Raw genomic sequence first — 20,987 nt, forward strand, 5'->3', positions numbered from 1 at the left:
AAGTGTTGTTGCAATTTTTGTTAGTGTGTAAGTTTATTTGTCTGTATGGAGCTCTATGTGGATAAGTAAAAAGGTAAGTTATGTGTATGTGTTTATTTGAGGCTATGTGTGAGGGTGTAGGTGTATGTGTTGTGTATGGACCTAATATATGTATATGTTTGGGTGTGAGTATAGTCAGTACCAGAAGGAAGTATACATCAACAGAATTGCCATGAAAAAATATTTATACACTTTATTTATTAAATGCATTTGGTCCTGTGTGAAAAGAAAAAAGTTAATGTTTTTCAATCAGTCCCAGGGGTGTAATTGTGTTCAACTGTGTGATCCATTTTCTTTCGGCATGCTTCCGCTGTCCCCTGGACCACCCGGACCCCGACTCCACACCAGATATGACGAGGTGGGTGACGGGGTGCTCCTGGAAGTGTGTGACCAGTGTTGTTTGTAGGTGTGCCCGTGAGATGTTGTTCAGATGTTGTTTCAGCCCAGTGTCTATTGAGGCTCCGGTTTCTCCTACGTAGTGTTTGTGGCAGAGGGTGCAGGTGACGATGTAGACCACATTGGAGGTTTGTAAGGTGAGACTGTCAGGGACCGGAGCTGATGTGTGACTGTGGGAGTTTGTGATGAATTTCCTGTTCTTGTAGTGCAGTGTGTGGGGTTTGGCTATTGGAGGGGGCATATTGCTGAATTTGGTGTGTATGAGAATATCCTTGAGGCTTTTGTTTTTTCTATATGCTTAGATGATCCTATAAGGTTTAAGTGGAGGGTATGTGTGTTGAGTTGTGGTGAAATTCTGTTTGAATGCATGTTGCAGTGGTCATGTTCTGTGTGAGAATATCATGACTGAGGGAATGATGATTTTCAATGGGTCTAAGTCAATGCCGGTTGTGAGAGGGGGGGCCGGGGAGGTGGGAGGAAGAATAGGGTTAAAGGGGGGGGGGGTGGCTGCAGGGTGGGGTTTAAGGGCGGGTCAGCGGAGGTGTTAATGGGGGAGTAAGGCTTGGTTGGGGGAGGTTGGGGTTAAAAGCCAGGTTGGATTTACCTATGAAATTAAAAAGAGAGGGGGTGGGGTTACAGGGAGGGTTGGGGTTAGACGCGGGATCCGAGGGGTTGAGGTTAGGGTGAGGGACCAGGCCAGGCGTAGTTTTGGGAGGAGAAGGAATGGGGTTAAAGGGAGGATTGGGTTGGAGGCTGTGACTGCGGGTGGAGTTAAAGATGGGATAGTGGCGGGTGTCAGATGGGGAACTGTAGCAGAGCCCTGGGAAGGTTCAGGGTTAGGAGGGGGATTGGGGGAGGATACAGATTGCTAACCCAGTGTAGGGTAAGGGGGAGGATTCGGGGGGGAGAGACTCTGCTGCAGGTTTTGTGTGTACTGTTGCTTGTATTTGAAATATCTGAGGTGAGTGTGATGTGTGTGTGTTTGTTGTGTGTGTTGTCGTTTTGTTGGATGTGTATGTGGGCTGAGTGGGAGAAAGAGCTGCCAAAGTGTCGTTTTTGATGGTGCGCAGGAACCTCTTGGAGTATCCCCTTTGCCTGAGTGAGTGAAAGAGTGTTTGAATGGCTATGTGTAAATCATCTTTGTGAGATGATATTCTGTGAAACCAGATGATCTGTGATTTGACGATACCTTTAAATGTGTGCTTGGGGTGATAGCTATGTTTGTGTAATAGGGCGTGTGTGTCTGTGGGTTTGAAATATACTCGTGTCTGAAGTGTCTTATATGTTGCATTTATTGTGTTAAAGTAAAACGTGGTGTCTAAAAAGTGAACCTGTTGTGGGTCAATGATGTGTTTAACCGTGATGGATGGATGGTGTGAGTTAAGTATGTGTATGAATTCCGTGAAGTGTTCGATGTTGTGTGGCCATGCTCCTATGATATCGTCCAGAAACCTGAAGTAGAATGATGCATGCAGTGGACACTTTGACAGTGCTTCCCTCTCCCACTCAGCCATGTAGATGTTTGCATATGCGGGGGCGAATTTCTTGCCCATAGCCATTCCCATTGTTTGTAGATAATGTTTATTGTTAAATAAAAAATCATTGTCTAAACTAATTTGTAGTAATTGTAAAATGTCCTGATCCGGTCTATTGTTATCTGGGTGTTTTTGGATTTGACAGCCTGCACACCCATTGTGGTGTTGATGTTGGTGTACAGGCTGTCGACATCGATGGTAAAAATGTATGTGTGGGAGGGAACGACTATGGGCTTGAGCATCTCTAAAAAGTGACATGTGTCCTCGAGGTAACTGGGGTGACGCGTGGATAAGGGGTTGATTTAGTGATCAATGTATTCCGATATGTTGTAGGACTCGCTGTTACAATCCGATACTATGCGTCTACCAGGAGGAACTTCAAAGGGGATGGTCCAGGTGTCCGGTTCTTTATGGATCTTGGGAAGTAAGTAAAAAAATCTTTGTAGTGGGGTGTCAGGTCCGTATACATAGTCCCGTTGCTTGGCTGTTATTTAGCGTCTGTCATAGAGTGATTTGATGATAGTCCTGAGTTTCACCTGTGTCTGTGGTTGTATGCTATCTGGTATGATTTTGTTATGTCTGATGTTTGATGACTGTGTGGGTTGTGTTTGTAGTGATTCTCGGAGTGTGGTGGTGAGGTTGTCCTGTCTGTCCGTCTGTTTGTTGTGGTCACGTTAAGTCCTTCTGTCCGTCTTGATGAGGGTCCTGATGTGGTGGTCTACATGGGAGAGTTTAGGCTCCCAGGTGGAAGGATTGATGAAGGGCAAGTGGTTGGCGCTCTCTGTGTAGTCAAAGTAGTCCAGTATTTTAATTTGTCTGTGATATTTGTGGATGTCCCTTTGACATTCCTCCTGGTCAAAAGGGGTGCGGCGGGGCACAAAGGTGAGGCCTCTCTCCAGTAGTGCTACTTGTGGGGGTGATGGGTGAAATGTTTTGGACAAATTCAAAATGTTAGAATTGGATGGTAGTGGTATATGAGGGAGCTGGGGGGCGGGGGAGGGGCCGTAGATGTGTGTGTCGTTGGTGCATGTGTGGTAATGTTAAAGGTTGTGAGTAGGAGTGACTATAAATTTAACTGTGCACACCAGTGTGCGAATATTGCTGCTGCTGTTTCTGGTGTCCAGTGAATATTATTCCTATTAGTGCGAAATGAATCATGGGGTATTTCATACAGTGTGGGTAGATGTGTGCTGATGTATCTATTTATGATCTTGATGTTTTGTTTCTGTTGTGGAGTGAGAAATGGTGAGTGGCTCATGATGGGGACGTAGATGGTGGCGTTGGGGAAAGTGCTCTTGGCTTCTCTGTGCATACTGGCTAATTGTTTAAGTGATGTCTGGTATGGGTCGTGATCCTTGTTGTTGAGACCCACCGAGAGGACCACCACCTCTGTATGTGGGTGTACCTGTGTTTTTTCCAAGACCTTTTGGAAGTGGTGGAAGGTGGCCCCGGGGTAGCTATCCACTTGTGCCCTAGGGTTCTGGAAGGGGGGGATCCTATTAAGATTGGAATCCCCAATGAATAGATGGGACTTGATGCCTTCGATGTTCCAGTCCGCCACCTTGCGTGCGGGCGGGGCCATGTGGTAGGATGGTGTGACTAATGTGTGGGTGTATTGGGGGGTGGTTTGGTCTTGTGATGGGAGTTGGGAGGTGTGTGTTGGCTGTAGGGATGTGTGTGTTGAGGCGCCGAGTTTCTGAGAGTCCCCTACAGGCCCCTTGGTAGGGTGGAAAGGGGAGGGCTCAGAGCAGGCTTTTTCCAAAGGTGATTTGCCTTTTAGTTGCCCTTTCATCATTTTAGCCAGCAATGAGGGCCTGTTTTTTGGGGGACTTTCCTGTTCGGCGCCTGTGGTCTAGACTACCACGCCGGGGTCACCGTAGGCTCGGCTGGAGCTTGGTTGACCGCGCCAGGAAATGGATGTGGGGGTTGCACGTCCACAGGATCTATCGTAGCTATATAGGAGCTATCGTAGCCTCCATGGTGACGTCCGACGCAGGAGGGATGGCCGAAGGGGTGGTCGGTCATAGGTTGATCCCACGGGAGCGTGTCTCTGTAGGGACTGGGTACCCCTGCGCCGAACGCCGACGCTCCGTGGCGCGGAGAACGGCGTTCCCACTGTGGGGAGGGGGAGCAGGAAGGCTGCCATGGCTGAGTATGGGGAAGACAGGGCATGGGAAACCAAATCCATGACATCATGCAGGGAGAGAAGGAGTGAGTTCATTAGTTGTAGGGGTGTGTGTATGGGCGAGAGAGAAAAGAGTGAGAGAGGGGCTCAAGGTGAGGGTTGGGCAGAGGTCAGGGGAGGTCTGGTAACAGGGTCAGACCAACGATAAAGGTCCCATCGGTCTGGAACTCTAACCCTAGCCCTAATCCCCCAAACCTAATGCCAACAGGGTGAGGGTTGGGCTATGAGTGACTTTAAGTCTCGGCCTGCAACAGAAGTCAAGGGAGGTCTAGTAACAGGGTCAGACCAACAATAAAGGTCCCGGCAGTCTGGAACTCTAACCCTAGAACCCTAAGCTAGAGTGGAGTGTGGTAGCAGGGTCAGAGAGGGGCAGTTCTATGGGTGCATGTGAATCCTTTGTTTGAAAAAAAGGTCTATACAAATAACATTTGATTTGACTTGATGAGTAAGGGAATGAAATGGGAGAGAGTTAGACAAAGTGTCAGCAGAGGGAGGACGGATGACACATAGAAGAGATGGATGAGAGAGATCTGGGATAGGAATGATGTGTTGAGCAGCGTAGTAATCTGAGAGGAGTGTGAGTCGAAGTAAACTTGCGGTGTGTGTGTGTGTGTGTTTAAAGAACCACCACAGAATAGAATGTGCAGCTGTGATATTGTAACGTGTATTATATTCAGGAGACAAAATATTGTAAAATGTCAGATGATCTAATAGAAGAGCAGAGCCGTGACTGAATACTGAATGGTCCTGGGGAACCAAGTGTTCTTCTGATCACATCTCAGATACACTCCTCTTCAAAGCCAACAAGACAGACTGTGCGGTCTTGGAGATGTAAGCACAGATCTTTCTGTATATCAAAACCATCTAACATCACATCTCTTACTGACAAGTCAGGGCTTACAGCAGGAGTAACAGTGTTTACAACGCCACAGGCAACGAACAAAGACTGAACCAGCCAATCAGAGGAAGAATGGCAAAGCAGGCAGGAAGGCCGGGAGACATGCAGGTAACAACACTGGTCCTTACAGATCTGTCAACAAGCAAAGCAAAATAGATTGGGGGATTAAATGTGTGGTCTGCACAACCACACACACACACATTCCCGCAAACACACACAACCACACACATGCTCATCCTGTGATATCAAAGACTGGCTTCATTCAATGCCAGCTCAGCCAAGCAAAGAGTGAACAAAGAGCGCACACGTTGCCGTGGGGCTGGAGCAGCCAATCACAGGTCAATGAGTTGTACTGTATCAGGTATTCTGCTTGTGCACTGATGAGTTAACCTGGTCTGGATGAAGCCCAGAGCCAAGGGATGAGGCAGACACTCATCCCACTAATGCAGACTACTACTATTCTTGTTAGGGTGTTTTTGATTCGCGTTATTGTTGACTTATTTCTCTTTGGCAATAGTGTGTGCATATGGTCTGGGTGACGGTAAAGATGAAGTGTATCTAGTTTAAATGTTTTCATATTCATGGCCATCTTTACAATTTGAATCTGATTCTTCCCGAATTAACAACCAAATTTTTTTTGTCTTGAATGTTTCAGGCACAGCGCGTAGTGAATAACCTGACAGAAGATGAACACGTGTTCCTTGTGTGCTCTGGGTTTGTCTGCACATGTACCTGACTTTCACTGATGGCCTGTTTGGAAGGTTTAGTCCTCTATCACACACACTCAACTGACACAGAGTACAGAGACACACAGCCGTGTGTGTGTGTGTGTGTGTGTGTGTGTGTGTGTGTGTGTGCAGACTGAGTTGGGGGTTTGTACAGATGTGTGTGTTTCAGTGTGAGAGACCGGCAGTTTTTAGGGTTTAAACAAAGCCCTTCTTAGGTTTCCTTGGTCACAGTGGTGGACGGAAAACACACTATTGCTATGGCCCTGTGTGTGTGTGTGTGTATGCATGTGTGTGCTCCCTTGCCTCGTATCAATGGCAGTCACTTGGTGGAGTGTTGGAGGAGTGCGTAAGTGTGTTTACTGCTTTCACAGATGGAGCAGAGAGACTGTCAGAATAACTGAGATAAATGACTCGTGCTTCAGCACAGCAGATGGGAAAAACAACAGTCTCTCAGGCACACATGCACACACAGGCTAACACACAAGATACACACACACACATAGACACGCACAGACACTGTACATGCACACACACACTGACACGGAGCATAATGGAGCATTGGAAGTGATCCACTTCCTTGCAGAAACTCGAGAGGAGACGTAGAGTGGGAGTTCACTCATAACTCACACACACACGACTACGTGTGCAATGCATACACACACACACTATCTATTCTACAACCAATGGTGTAAAAAAAGAACACAGACTGTATTTTTGTTCTTAATAGCTGACCATGGTAGCAGAGCTACTTATCAGTGGCGTGGCTTTAGATCCTGATGGGCTCAATATGTTCTCATTCCAGCCAATGAGGACTGTGCATCTGGTATCAATTAACAGTTTGGCTGAAGTAAAATAGACTTTAGAGTCTGGCCTTTACAATGAAACACTTTACACAAAACCTCCCCTGTAGTTTCTTCTCTTTCCCCTTGAACTGCATTTTCAGGTGTCCTGATCCTCAGTGGTAAATACATTAAACACAAAAACTATGGGTGTATTTTCTTCCAATACTTTTTATATACAAATGGGAATGGTTATGATGTCCATATTCATAAACATGCAGCCTGTTTACAGCCTGCGTGATGGCTAAGGGAGTCAGCTAAACAGGTTATCCTTTCGTGAGCAGTTAATGAGGAGCTGGCATTGGGAATGAAAACACTGATCAAACACAGACCTCTAGAGGTTCCTTAGAGTAGTGCAGCTACAAATCCTGAATTACTGCAGATAGTCATGGTCTGCAGGTGATAAGATATGACTGAGGAAGTCAGTGAGTGAGAGGGAAAGACAGACTACCTGACAGAGATTACCTGGAGCAGACTAACATGAACACAACACTCAAACCAGAACATTAAGAAAACACTCTTGAAATATAATTTATTGCACATTTAAAGATAAACATGAAGTGGCACAATACCCATTTCCATTTCAATCTTGTTACACCAAAGAAAAGAAGACTTTGAAAAGAATTTGTTACAAAATTCTTAGATCTTCCTTTTTTTATATATCATTGTCAGTTTTTTTGTAAATTGTTTTGAGAATGAAAAAGTTTGAGGGACCAGAAACTGCATAGGTTTATGAAACGGCCGTGAGGCTGAAGTGAGCGCTCTGAGCCAGGCGCTCTGCTCACAGTTTCTGATGAGTTCTTGGCTTCACCCTCTTGGGTGTCCGGATTGATTCCCTCAGAGGTTCCGGTCCTTAAGTTATAAGGAGTTCTAACCTTGACAGGGCCTAAAGGCCTGGGACTAGAGTTAATTTGTAACCAGGAAATGTTGAAGGGCATTCCCATTCTGTGACAGTGTGGCAGAATGTCTCTCTGGTTTGACAGCCAAACAACTTACTCCTGCTTGGCAACCTACAGCTGAGAAGAGCATGTGCCTTGTTTTACAGGTCTGAGTTTGGGGTTGTAGCTATGCAAACCCATGGCCGTCTAGATAGAAAACTGGAGATCTATCACAATATTATTATTAGTCAATTACATAAATGTAAAAAACATGTTGGCCCGCCCAGTTGACAGTATTTTCATCATCACACGTTGGATGGAAAGCGTGCCCTTAAAAAAAACCCTTAGATTTAAGGTTTAAGAAGGAAAAAAACTATACAGACAAATTACATGATAGTCACAGTCATTTGTTGCAAACATATGTACACTTAAGATTATCATCCAATGATTTCATTACAAAAACACTGTGCACCTTCTTCAATATCTTCCTCCTCCATGATCATCACTGTTTTGGCTTCTGTTCAAGGACTGTACAGAGTTAATTCATCACCATGACAACTTCTCGTCTCCTCCCTCCTATTATTGCTGTATGGTACAGGTCTTTCAGGCCCTGCCCACACACAAGCAGGGCCCAGTGTGACGGAGCAGCCACTTGGCTTTAGCCAATCAAATGTGTTCTTGGGGGTTCCATTGAGAGGGAGGTGGATGTAGGGGGAGCGTGCTGAGGGAGGAGAGCCCTTGGCTGAGGGGCTGTGACGGGAACAGGACCAGTGAGTCTTCAAGGCCCAGAGTTCTCTCTCCAGTGGTCTGGGCTGTGGAGACACTTCCTCTGGCGCTGGTGAATGGAGACTTTCCATTCAAACTGCCTTTTTAGACCCAGATTGACTTAGATCTACTTTGGGCTTAGCAGAACAGACACAATCTAGCCAATGGTCAACTAGAGCACCTCTGGAGTAAAAATGACATTGGCATGCTAAATAGGTATAGAACTAGCTATTGACTATATGTTTGGTTGGTCTGTTTGAGGCTCTGACTTTTCTCCAGTGCTTTTAAAGCACTCAGGCAAAGAACGACTAGTACAGGTCAGTCCTGACCTGCAGTGACATGGTGGAAGGGGGTCCCTCCATGTGTTCTGTACCACAGTGAGGTTAGACATTAACTTCAGCTGCCTGCTCCCTCACTCTACCTAGCAGACTCTTAGGTCAGACGGAGGTATGTTTGATTTGTCTCAGTTAACATCCCATACCCTACTCTCGACACTTCATTTGGTCTCGTTGCCCGAGCTTACCTAAATCAAGTGCACCTTAAGTGTTTTGACAGCATGTGCGAACAGTATTTGAAACATAACACCTTACCAATTCACCTCTTCTTCGTCTTCAAGTCAATAATGATTACTCCAACCACAAAGGTCCACAGTTGTATTGACCTGTACGGTCCACATCGCACTCCTAACGACACAGTACTCCAGTTCCACCAGGACTGACAGGGTTACAGCCCACTGTTACCATGGTTACATCAGCAATGAGAACAGAAAGACATAAATATACATCACATAAAGACAGAACAGTTCCAGAGTTGTTTGACGCTCTTGGAGGAAGAAGCACTTGAAAATAGAGAGAGAGAGAGACACAGAGACAGAGAGAGACAGAGAGACACAGAAAGACACAGAGAGAGAGAGAGAGCCAGAGAGAGAGAGAGAGACCCAGAGACAGAGAGCCAGAAAAAGAGAGGAGGATAGGCAGGCAAAGGACTGCCCAGACAGACAGACACACTCCTTTGGCACCTGTGCCACGGTGGGAGTGCTCATCAGCAGGAACAGTTGGAGACATGAGAGACAGAGAGGAAGAGAGATGGAAGGAAGGAGGGGGGAGGGGGGGAAGGAGCTTTGAATAGCTGTCCAACTATGATATCTTCATTCTTCTTACATTCTCTCTTACATCTACTCTGTGATGATTCCCTTTCTTGTACTCCTAAAGAACCTGTACATCAATGCACCAACCCTAAGCTGAACCACTAGAACCCACTGGAACCTACTGGAACCCCAACAGAAGCAGGAGGTTCTTTTGCAGGTTCTGTAGATTCTTTAAAGTCTGTTACAGGCAAAGGATCCGCAGGTTTTAAGTGTAATACACACTCCCTGTGGTCATATAGGTTCTAATAGGTTCTTTAAGAGCTGATGAGATCTGTAGGGGTTTCTAAGTGTTCTGTGTGATTTTTCTAAGTGTTCTGTAGCTTCTAAGTGTTCTGTGGGCTCTTAGCATTTCGTGGTGTCTATAGGTTCTCCCCGGGCTGGTACTGGGGCTCCGTGGAGGTAAAGTAGTCTTCCAGGAAGCCCTGGAGGTATTCGAAGGTGGGCCTCTCCTCGGCGTCCTTCCTCCAGCAGGACAGCATCAGGTCGTGCATGGAGCCCGGGCACTCAGCCGGGCAGGGCATCCTGTAGCCTCGCTCCACCTGGTCCAGCACCTCCCGGTTCACCATGCCTGGGGGTGGGGGAGTGGGGGATGGGCAGGGGGAGATAGATAAGGAATGGATGGATTACGGGGCCAAAAGGGGGTATTGGTCATATTTAGCTTTGATAACCAGTTGTTCAACGTTAATAACTTAACTTATACACCACAAGCATTCATCTCTTGGGTGGCCATGTTGACATACCTGGGTAAGGCACTCTGCCCTTGGTGGCCAGCTCTGTGAGGAGCACGCCGAACGACCACACGTCTGACTTGATGGTGAAGCGTCCGTACAGAGCCGCCTCTGGAGCCGTCCACTTGATGGGAAACTTTGCTCCTAAACAAAACAACAACATCCTGGGTTTGTCCAATTCAAATGTTCTCTTTCGTCTCTCTGGTGACAAGAGAGACCTGGGGGGGGGGGGTGGGGGGGTGGTGGTTATTTTACTAGGACAGGATGAAAACAAAGACAAAGCAATAAAACTGAAAAAGGAGCAGGACAGGAAGTGAGGGGGAGCGGGACAGGAAGCCAGGCAGGCTGGGCCTCACCCTGCCGAGCGGTGTACTCGTTGTCCTCTATGAGGCGCGCCAGGCCAAAGTCAGCCACCTTACACGCCAGGCTGTCCCCCACCAGAATGTTGGCAGCACGCAGGTCTCTGTGGACGTAGTTCATCCTTTCTACGTAGGCCATCCCTGCGGCTATCTGAGGAGGTGGAGGACAGGGGGAGGGAGACAGGTTAGGGAGAGACAGAGAGAGAGACAGAGAGAGTTGGTTGAGGATAAGCGAGACAAAACAGCGAGAAGGAGTTTTCCACAGGCAGAGATGCGATGGTGACATTCTGAGGTGGTGCTGTCTCAGGCAGGTGTAGGTCTGACGCCGGGTCTCACCTGAGAGGCCATGTCCACCAGCTGGGGCAGACGCAGCATCTTCCCTGCGTCACCCTTCAGAAAGTCCAGCAGGCTGCCTGAGAGGTGAGGAGGAGAAGCACCAGGTCAATACGTGCGCAGTTGTTCAATACGTGCACTGATTTTAGCACCTGCCTCTCCATGATTATATATATATATGTATTTTTTTTCTTCATATAACTTATGTCATTTTATTCAAAGCAGGTACATAAAGCATAGAAAGCCCTTGTATGATACACAGCGCGAGTGTGTGTGTGATTATTATCTGTGTAGCTGTGTGTATCCGGCAGGGTGACCTTGGCTCATGTACTCGGTGACGATGTAGATGGGCTCTTCCGACACCACGGCGTACAGCTGCACCAGCTTCTCGTGCCGCAGCTTCTTCATGACCTGGGCCTCCTGCAGGAAGGCCTCAGGGGACATGGTCCCAGGCTTCAGGGTCTTGATGGCCACCTGCGTCACGCCGTTCCACGTGCCTGGAACGCACGCACACACACACACGCACGTCACCTCACACACACCTTCACGGAAGACGGCCCGTGCACAGTTTCAGGACTCACTGGAGAAGACTTAAGGGTATTAGTACATGGTGAAGGTGAAGGTCCCTGTGTGAGTCAGCCTACGGTGGGTCACTAGAAAGTCCCCTGACTAGTGTCCTGTAGATGTGCATGGTGGGTTTAGATAGGTTAGGGGAGTCCGTACCCATCCAGACCTCTCCGAAGCATCCCTGGCCCAGCTTGAGGTCCAGGCGGAGGGACTCCCGGGGGATCTCCCAGGCGTCCCGGGCCAGGCCCTGGGTCTGGGGCTTCGACACGGGGCACACCTCCGTCAGGGCGTGGCACAGGCCGTCCGAGTGCTCTGGAGGGGGGGAACAAAGGGAGATGAGTCAGGGTAAAGGAGGTGAAGAGAGGACGACATCCCAATAGGATGAACAAGAAGCCCCACCCAACACAAGCGCCACAGCGTGCACGGCACAGCTCGACAACTGCTACTTACTGCGGTAGTGAAAGACCAGCTGCTGTAAGCTACTGAACTGGGTCCTAGAGGTGATGTAAAAGCCCCCACTGTCCAGCTTGCGGATCTTGTAGTGTTTGACATTCAGGCCTTTAGTGTTGTCATAGTCAAGCACAGACAGACAGTAGGCCCCTGAGAGTAGAGAGGAAGCAGGGAGACGGAAATAGATAAGTAAGGTCACTTGAAAACGTTCGATCTTCCTGCTTGAAAAGCGCATGGTATATTACAGTCAACACACAGGATATCAGCTGCAAAACTAAACCACTAGGAGGCGACATGGAGGGATGAGACGGTGGAAGTTACAGACCTTGCTGTGTGTGTGGATAGGGGAGGAAAGGGGGGGAGGGGGGGGGATCAGGGTTAGAGAGCAGAGATTTACAGCCAGAGGGGAAACCCAGCACCTTCTCATGCTGACCTACTTTCGCATGTACTTTGTGATTCACCCATGTCCATTCACAAGCATCCCCCCTCCCCTCATCTCCCCTCCCCTCGGTAATAATTAGCCTAGCCCTGCAGGTCTACCATCCAGGGACGGTATCTTGAGTTGTTCCCCCGTAAAGCTTGGCCATCTTCACCTTTAGTGGTCTCTCACTCCCTGACCAGGAAGGAACCTCACCTTTAGTGGTCTCGCTCTCCCGGACCAGGAAGGTTCCTCGTCTGTTCTGCACACTCAGCAGCAGCCTCTCGGAGTCCCGCCTCGTTATCTTCCCAAAGTACCACCTGTCACGCAGGATGACAAGGCAGACACTGACACAGGGCGGAAGCTGCTGGCTGCAGCCACAACTGACAGCTCTGTAATTACCCTTTAAAATGGTGTTATTTCAAAATCACAGTTTGTGTCCAGTCCATTCAATGGTAATCAAGCACGACCCACCAAACAAAAGAAACAAGAGAGAGGAGAGAGGGGGGGGGGGGGTTTCCCTGAACCTTCTGTAAGTCGCTCTGAATAAGAGCGTCTGCTAAATGTTAATGTAAATAAGGTGATAAGGACTCACTCTTCTGCCTGGATGGAGTCAGACGGAGCCACATAGTTGCTGGGGATGTAACCACTCTCTCCTGTGGTCAGAGAGCGAGCGAGCCACCAGTCCCCTTCCCTGGAGGCACAAACGGACACACACACACACACACACACTTCAACGCCATGACGATGTTGCCTTGGACAACCGTAAACCTTCCCCAGAGTTCAATGAGCAGCATATATTTCCACAATGAACACAATTCCTAAAATCGGCAGTACGGACAGGGTGAGGTGAGGGGTTAGCGGGTTACTGACCTGAAACTGTACTTTCTCCTAGGAGAAACCATGAAGCATGAGAAAGAGAGACAGAAAGATAACAGACACAGCACACGCATCAGAACACAGCAGAGAGAGAAAGCACGCGGCAGCACCAGAGGAGAACTTGTCTACGACTACCGCTCAGCTACTGTAGTTGGTTTAAAGAGCAGGAGAGAGATGCTACTTTGACAGGGGTGAAATAAGGGGCTCAGAGTAGCATAGGGCACCCCCAGGAGGGCACGGGTACCACCAATATGGTATTAAACCATTTCAACAAAGACTTATTTCCATTTTATGCTAAGGTTTCCGATTTCTACGGTCCCTTCATGTTACCTTGCTTGAAATCTGTTCTAAGGGTTCTGTTGAAATACAGAGTGTATACTGAGTGTGAATTAATGTCAGGAAACTAGCGGAAATGTCTATTCACACGAGGGCTGGATATACTACAAGAGACTACTGAAATAAATGTGAACAGTGTCTGCCCAATGGGAGTGATATGATATACACGAGGTATCCAGACAGTCCCTCTACCCAGTGTCTCACAGCCCAGGCTGACTTAGCATCAGCTGTCACAGTGGGCCTGCAGAGGAGCTGGCCTCCCTCGGTAGGTTTGGTTACTCGAGTCGGGTTTAACTGGGGAGGTACCAGAGGAGGCTGGAGTCAGGAGCCAGAGAAGGGGGTTGGACTGGGGAGAGGCTGGCGGGGGGATTGGTGACCCCGCTGGCCTTGGAGGATCACAGACAGCATGGTGAGTGACACTAGCCAGATGGACTGGATGGACACAGTGCAGGCACTGCCCGGGTACCACACAGTTATCAGTGTTCGGTTAATTTGTGTGTGTGTTAGTGTGTGTGTGTGTGTCCAGAGGGAAAGACAAGCGTGTCCTTACGTGTTGTTGACGATCTGCAGCCGCTCGCCTTTCTGGAAGGTCAGATCAGAGGCTGTTCGTGACTCATAGTCGTAGAGAGCCACAAACGTAGTGACACCTCCTTCGGGTGAGAGAAAGAGGGAGACCGAGAGGAGTGAGTTAGAGAGAGAATATGTGTGTGATTAAGAGAGTATGTGAGAGTGTGTAAGTGTGTGTGCAAGAGAGAGAGAGAGGAAACCATTAACAGATTCCCCATTATCCTCATAATGCAACCCTAACCATATATGTTTGTGCACTGTTGCAGCATCTATAAGCCTGTGCTAAGTCTCCATCTTCTCTTAATGAAAAATATTGATGTTTGAGCCGGGATTCCTCCAGACTGTTCATGGAGGTTGTCATGCCGACAGATTCTAATACACACCTTAATGAGCCCCTGATATAGACCTCGGAACCAGCTGGCCAATCACCAACAGCCACAGAAACAGATGGCCAATAACTAATAGACCTGGGAACTGGCTGGCCAATCATTGATACACCTGGACGCCAGCTGGTGAATTATTCATAGACTTTAGAACCAGCTGGCCAATCACAGATGCATTTTGTTTGGCTATCAAGAGCGGTGGACAACAGGCATAAATAAACTGAAAGGCCCTCATGGGTCAGGAGGTGTTAGCCTCCATGCTGAACAACCATGCAGCATGCACACTCACCCTAGCTTGTGTGCCAGAGAGGTTGTGATGTGTTGTGTCTGTATGTGTGTGTTTCAAAGACACAATGGACCTATAGGCACAGCTACCATAATATACACTATAGGTTGTTATTTTCTTTACAATTTAAATGCTATTGCAAATCCTATTCATTCCAACATGCAACACCTGCCTTGCAACAGGGCGAAACATGTCGCCTCATCCGATGTTCGAACATGGAGCTTCCTACCGTTTCTCCCTAACACGACCTGGTCCACCTACCAGCCAGAGGTCCTCTGTGAGGGGATGTGATGCCGCCCATGTGGTCCACCCCTCCAAACAGAGCCAGCACGGGGGTGTTGGTGGGGGCGTGTTGGTGCTGGGGCCCTCGCCTGCCTCCCCCCACCGCAGGGCTCCTGTTGGGGGTCTGGGTCTGCTGGGCGGGGCTGAGGTGGTGGAAGTGGCCGCTGTCAGAGCCTGTGCCGATGGTGCCGTCCAGACTCATGGAGCGCTGGCCCGGCTCCTTGGGCTTGCTCTTGCCCGCCCCCATCCGCAGGCCTGGCGTATTAGGAGTCAGACAGGAGTCAGGTAGGTGTCGGTTGGGAGGAAGTAAGTAAGAAAGACTATTTATATAGCACATTTCATACAAGAATTGCAGCTCAAGGTGCTTTACATAAAATCAACAAAAACATTAATACCAGTGATAAAAGTAATAGATCTAAAACATATAACAAACCAGACTAAAACTCCACTTGCAGCTTGGGAGATACAGAAACTTTGAGTAGGCCTGTTCATACCCACTGCAATATCGTGTAATTTATACTCAAAGCAATCGCTTAATTTGATTCCTGAGTTCAGGTACAGTATCCCTGCCCTTCATCCTTCCTCTCCCTACCAGTCACTAGCTCTCAGCCAATCCTGATGGAGAAGCCCTGGATCGCTTCCAGCTTCAGTTGGGGCTGTTGAGAATGCAAATACCCAGAGACAAAACACCTTGAAACAGTCGACATACAGGCAGCCGACGGAGGATTCAAGGTCAGGCAATCTGTTGATTCAATCTGCTCTGAATCAATACAGATCTGCAGTGAAAGCAGCACGCTGGGATCAGTTCTACTGGCCGGCTCCACTAGCCTTTCAGCACGTGAGTAGAGCTAGCTGTTATGTACACACAGACTAACAATCCCAAACCTTTCTTTTGTCAACTACAGCAGGGTGACTCACTGTGAGGATGCCTATTTTAGGCTCGTTGAAACACACACACACGCACGTTGATCTGGTTCCGTTGTGAATGGCGGCTCTTTTCCAAACCATGTGTTTAAGCAGCTGTTCACCCTGTCCCTGAGAACACATCTCTGACACACACACACACACACACACATATACAGGGAGTGTTTGGGGAAGACAATGTGTGAGAGAGGTGTGTGTGTCAGACTGGGCTGACTGTGACTAAAGAAGACAGGGGGAAGGAACAAGGAACAGCTGAGAAAAGAATGAGGAGGTGGGCGGTGTATTTAGCATCTGGGTCAGGGAGGCTGCTGTGTGTGTGCTTGTGTATGTGTGCTCGGTGTGTGTGTGTGTGTGTGTGTGTGTGCATGGGAGTTTATGGAACTATTTACAATGTGCAGGTGTGAGAAATACATTGTGTGTGTGTCTGGTCTGGTCTGTGATTCCTCTGGACAAGGAGACACTCCTGCTGTGTCTACAGAAGGTGTGTGTGTTTGTTTCTGCGTGTGAGGAACAGGAAGGCTGCTGTGAGGCTTCTAAATTAGTTCAACTCAGTGTTCAGTAGACATACCACCCACCCCTTGTCATAGACATGCTCGCTTTGCAGTGGTGTAGGTAGATCATTTGTTGTTATAGCAGTGGTGACGAGTGTGTGGGCGGGATAGGAGCTGCAGCCTGGTGAGATGTCATAAGCTGTGTTAAGGTTCTCCTGTTGAGGTTAGGACACGGACAGGCGTTTGACATGCCAGCTTGTTTAAGCATGCCAGCTTGTTTAAGCATGCCAGCTTTGATTCACGCTGCGCCAGTTCAACAGTGTTCCAGCAGGGGGTAAAGGCATCCCACGGTGCACTGCAGCTTGGCATAATCACAGAGGAGGAGGACCTGAGGGATGATGACTGGTCAATGTTAGGGGTGGGGTCTCAGAGCAGGGCGGGGCTAGGGAGGGGGGGGGGGTTGATCGGGCTGGTTACGTCCACCGGGACAGCCGGTCCTGCACTAACCTGGCCTGGATCAGACATAGGTCAATTATAACTGGAGGAACGACCTAATACAATGAAACCACTGGCTCATCAACAGAATCAATGGCATTGACCGAGAGCTCTGGATAGCACCTCCCTTCCTTCAGAGGCAGAATAAGCATCTCTGCCCTTGGGGAACACACAGCACACTGTACCAACTCTGGAGATAGATGTAATATTGATAATGATGCTCATGACAATAATAATAATCATGAGGCTGTTGATTTGTCGTTTCTCTGTGAAATTCAGACGAATTATGTAGCAGGCTAATCTCTACAACCAGGCCTCTACTGAAATGACTGTTTGATTCTATCGTCCTATTGTATTGGAAATACACACCGCGCAGTAGAACTGCTTTTGGAGGAACTACTAAAGTACAGATAGTATTGCAAAATACAAAGGATCGCAAAGCTATATGGTAGTATAGTGATACTATCAGAGGCTATAATGTGCAATCTGCTAGAGAGAGAGGAACTACAGTCATGTTTGCCAAGCCCTGAGGATGGAAGATGACTGGGACATGAGCACAACACCATACACAAATGAGTCACCCCGCACAAGTCAGAGAGAGCCGTTCACGGTTCCATCCAGCATTATACAGAACTGACAAGAATTCTCTCTGGAACCCTATAGTTCTATATTGAAGCCTTTGATCAGAGGGTTCTTCTGCTGAGGGGGCAAAGAGCACACCTGTCTTTCACACCATTCATGTGCTATGGGTGGGTGATGACGAGTTGGATGGTAGCTAAACAGCCAACGTAACTGACTCACCTGCCATACACAGCCCTTCCCCTCTCACTCCCTCCCTCCCGCCTGACCACTTCTGTCAATGGCAACCCAATGAACTCCTGTTGACCTTGCTTGACAAACAAATGGCTAGGGGGTTTCCATGGTGACCGGGGGGGGGATACGTTTACATGCGCCCTTCCCTCCTTTCTCACTGACTTGAGTCAATATAACAGGTGGCAGCGTGTTATGTTCTACCCCGGTGTTCCAACCCAGCTCACAGTGCATCCAGGTTGCTCAAAGGAAGTGGGAAGGAAGGATTCACTTGACCAGCATTGAGACCCAGCCTTTAGGCTACTCTACAGTCTCTTCCCTGAAGGTCTCTGAAAGCCATGACCCCTATCCTAGGGCTCTCTAGGCATGGCTATGACCTCATGTTCTTCTTAGACCCATAACAAAAAGGACAAGGTCTCTTCCCCACAACTAAAAGAATGAAGCAAGTTGAAGAGAAATATGCCATTGAGGAGACATATAAAAAAAAAATATCATCCTGTCTTGAGGTGGTCGGGCTCCCTGAGGTACACAAGGTACCAGACACAATCATCATCATCATCATCATCATCACCAACAGGGCCGGTTTCAGGTCATATGGACTAGAAGTATTTAGAGCTGGACCCTATTATCTTCACCTTCCCCCCCCTCTAACACCTCCCCCCCCCCCCCACCACCGCCACCACACACACACACACGTGTGGTTGGAGCAGAGAGAGAAGGTAAAAGAGAAAGAGAATGATGGGGGCAGAGAAAAGAAAAAATGGAGAAGAGATATAAGAAGTGCTGCTGCTAATCCTCTTGCGGTTTACTATCCGCCTAGGATTGAAGGAATGTTGAAGAACCAGATTGTACCAGTACTCGGACTGCCAATGGAGGGGAGCAGAGACAATATGGGCAACTGAATCTGTGTGTGTGTATGTGTGTGTGTCTAAGGGGAAGTGTGTGTCTAAGTGTGTGAGCCAAAGACGAACCAAGCCCTTGTCACGTTAATGTAGAAGAACACACCCTGGACATAACTGCATTGGCACTCACAGAAGGATTGAAGAAAATATATATTGTTTTTGCTGTAATTTTACAGTAACATATTTAACCAGAAAGGTGTGATGCTGGTGTGTAGCTCAAACTATTTGAGCACTAAGTCTCAACGAGGTCTCTGGCTTCACTCTGACTTTGTCAGATGTGTAAATCGTTTCTGAGAAAAGAATAATGTCTGTATGAGTGTCTTCTTCAATGATATGTTCTGTTCAGCAAATGACAGACATTCTCATCAGCCCAATAATTAGAATGCTTTTATCAGCTGTAGTCTGGGAACAACACGGCAACAGACCAGACAGAAGAAGGAAGACCATTGTGTTCACAGTATTACTTCCTGTGTGGTTAGATAAATGTTAATTAATGTCTTAGCGGTTTCTTTCAGGGTTTTTTTGTGAGTTTGCGTGGGTGTCTTGGGCACCACGCAGAGAGCGGACTGACACGTCTCTCACCAATACATGGCATTGTATCATATATGAGAATCATTCTCTGCTTGTTTCTGATCCTCAGCTGACCTCTCTCCAATGTGCTCCTCTGCCGGCCGTATCGGCCTGTCCTATCGGATCTGCTCACCGAGCGAGATGAGATGAGAAGGGATGGAGGACTGGAAAAGGATGAGCGTGGCCCCCAGCGGTTGAACTCACTTCCGTTTCAGAACATGGCAGAGTAGTAGTTCCTGGCAACGCGGAGCAGAATCATAAACTCGTGTTCCTCACAGCTCTGGTGAGGATGTGGACGCGTAGTCAGGACCGAGAACTGACTCAACGTACGGAACTCTGCTGCTTCAGCATCTAATGAGGAAGCTCTAGAACACGTTGAAGCTTCTGACATTCTATACCGTACGTTCCCTTCAGGGAAGGCCCAAAAGAAGCAGTAGGCTGGGGAGAGTGTTCCATGAAAGAAGTACACCGAGATCATACCGACACCATATTCACTGATCTTGACACATACGTCTTACTGAGTCTGATCAATCAGTGAATAGGAATTCCCCAAAGAGTCCTGTGTGCAGTTCAAAAGGAATGGGAAGAACACTATTCTCTTCTACAGGCTGAGAATCTGCCTAGCATACATCTGACGTGGAGGAGACGATGAACGCTCCGGGCAGGTAGCCTATTCTTTCCCTGTCAGCTATTACAAATATCAAGTAAACAGATATCACACACACCCACACAAAAGAATTCCCTGATCAACGATAGTCTGCCATATTGTAACTTCATGACGTGAACATGTATCATGTTGAGTATGGAGGTGTTTATTGTGGGCCTGTCCTCGTTGTAAACATTAAACATTGAGGGCAACCAATATAGCTAAACAGTGCTGGTGTCTGCTGGAGAGGATGCGTCGGGCATACACGATTCGCAGTAGTAGGCATCGAATGGAGAGAGGGGAACTGGCAACAACAGAGCCCACTTACACTGGCCATCGGGAAATGGCATGTAATGTAAAAAACGGTAGCCCAATTAAATAAATGTTTGTTTTGCCAATAACATGCATTTGAAGATACCACACTTGCTATAAAACTAGATACAAAGGGTAGGGGCGGGCTTCGGAGACAAAAGCATTAACAAAATGCTTTCTCTCAAACGTTCAGTTTCCAAATGTAGGGTACAATAGTCTTGATAAAAAATTCCTTCTCCGGTTTTCAATGAACGACAATTCAGCCCCTCACGATGAACACTCACCTTTGAAGGGTCTCGCGGTTTGCTCCAAATCACGGACGCGTTGTGGAGAGACCCGTCCGTATCAAATCCTTGCAGCTGTCCTCATTAGCTAACGGATCAACAACCGATATCGAACTGCTTGAAGGAATCCAGAATCCGCAAGGCAAATCCCATTTAGAAAATTTAGGAAGCGTGGTGTAGAGAGGTCATGACGTGAATCGCCTTGAAGGAGCAGAGGGCACTCGGCTACTCTGTGTGCGGTTCTCCAGATTGCGAACTGCCCACAAAATGGGTTTCTTATCCGTAAGGTTACGGTGCAACCAGTAGCCTAAAATATAAGAAATCGTGAAGAAATACGGCACGGTGAATTTAACCGATGAAATTAGTCAGCGTGCCACATACGGGCGATAGAGAGAAAACATGCCATGTAGGGAAAAGGCAAGAACACTATGCATCACTGACGAAACGGGAAAGCACAGATATGATAGGGAGACTGGATTACGCTTTTTGCGCAACCAGATAGACTCAGGAATATAACGCCCTTGCTGTGCAAGTAGACTACAGCCGTAGCCTTTA

General features: G+C 47.9%; 1 protein-coding gene across 1 annotated transcript; it reads right to left on the reverse strand.

Annotated features, from left to right (window-relative positions):
- Positions 1 to 7,135: 7,135 nt before the first annotated feature.
- On the reverse strand, positions 7,136 to 20,824 carry LOC146272494 (proto-oncogene tyrosine-protein kinase Src-like). Its single transcript, XM_084704645.1, has 12 exons — positions 20,433 to 20,824; positions 14,978 to 15,253; positions 14,031 to 14,130; positions 12,861 to 12,959; positions 12,482 to 12,585; positions 11,848 to 11,997; positions 11,554 to 11,709; positions 11,148 to 11,327; positions 10,834 to 10,910; positions 10,495 to 10,648; positions 10,151 to 10,282; positions 7,136 to 9,978 (listed from the first exon to the last, which is right to left on the reverse strand). Exons 2-12 carry the CDS (start codon positions 15,243 to 15,245, stop codon positions 9,770 to 9,772), a joined length of 1,629 nt encoding a protein of 542 aa, XP_084560771.1. The 5' UTR covers positions 15,246 to 15,253; positions 20,433 to 20,824; the 3' UTR covers positions 7,136 to 9,769.
- Positions 20,825 to 20,987: the final 163 nt, after the last annotated feature.

This window comes from Hypomesus nipponensis, chromosome 9 (genome assembly GCF_054491055.1).
Source record: "Hypomesus nipponensis isolate SF chromosome 9, ASM5449105v1, whole genome shotgun sequence".
NCBI classification, from domain to species: domain Eukaryota; kingdom Metazoa; phylum Chordata; class Actinopteri; order Osmeriformes; family Osmeridae; genus Hypomesus; species Hypomesus nipponensis.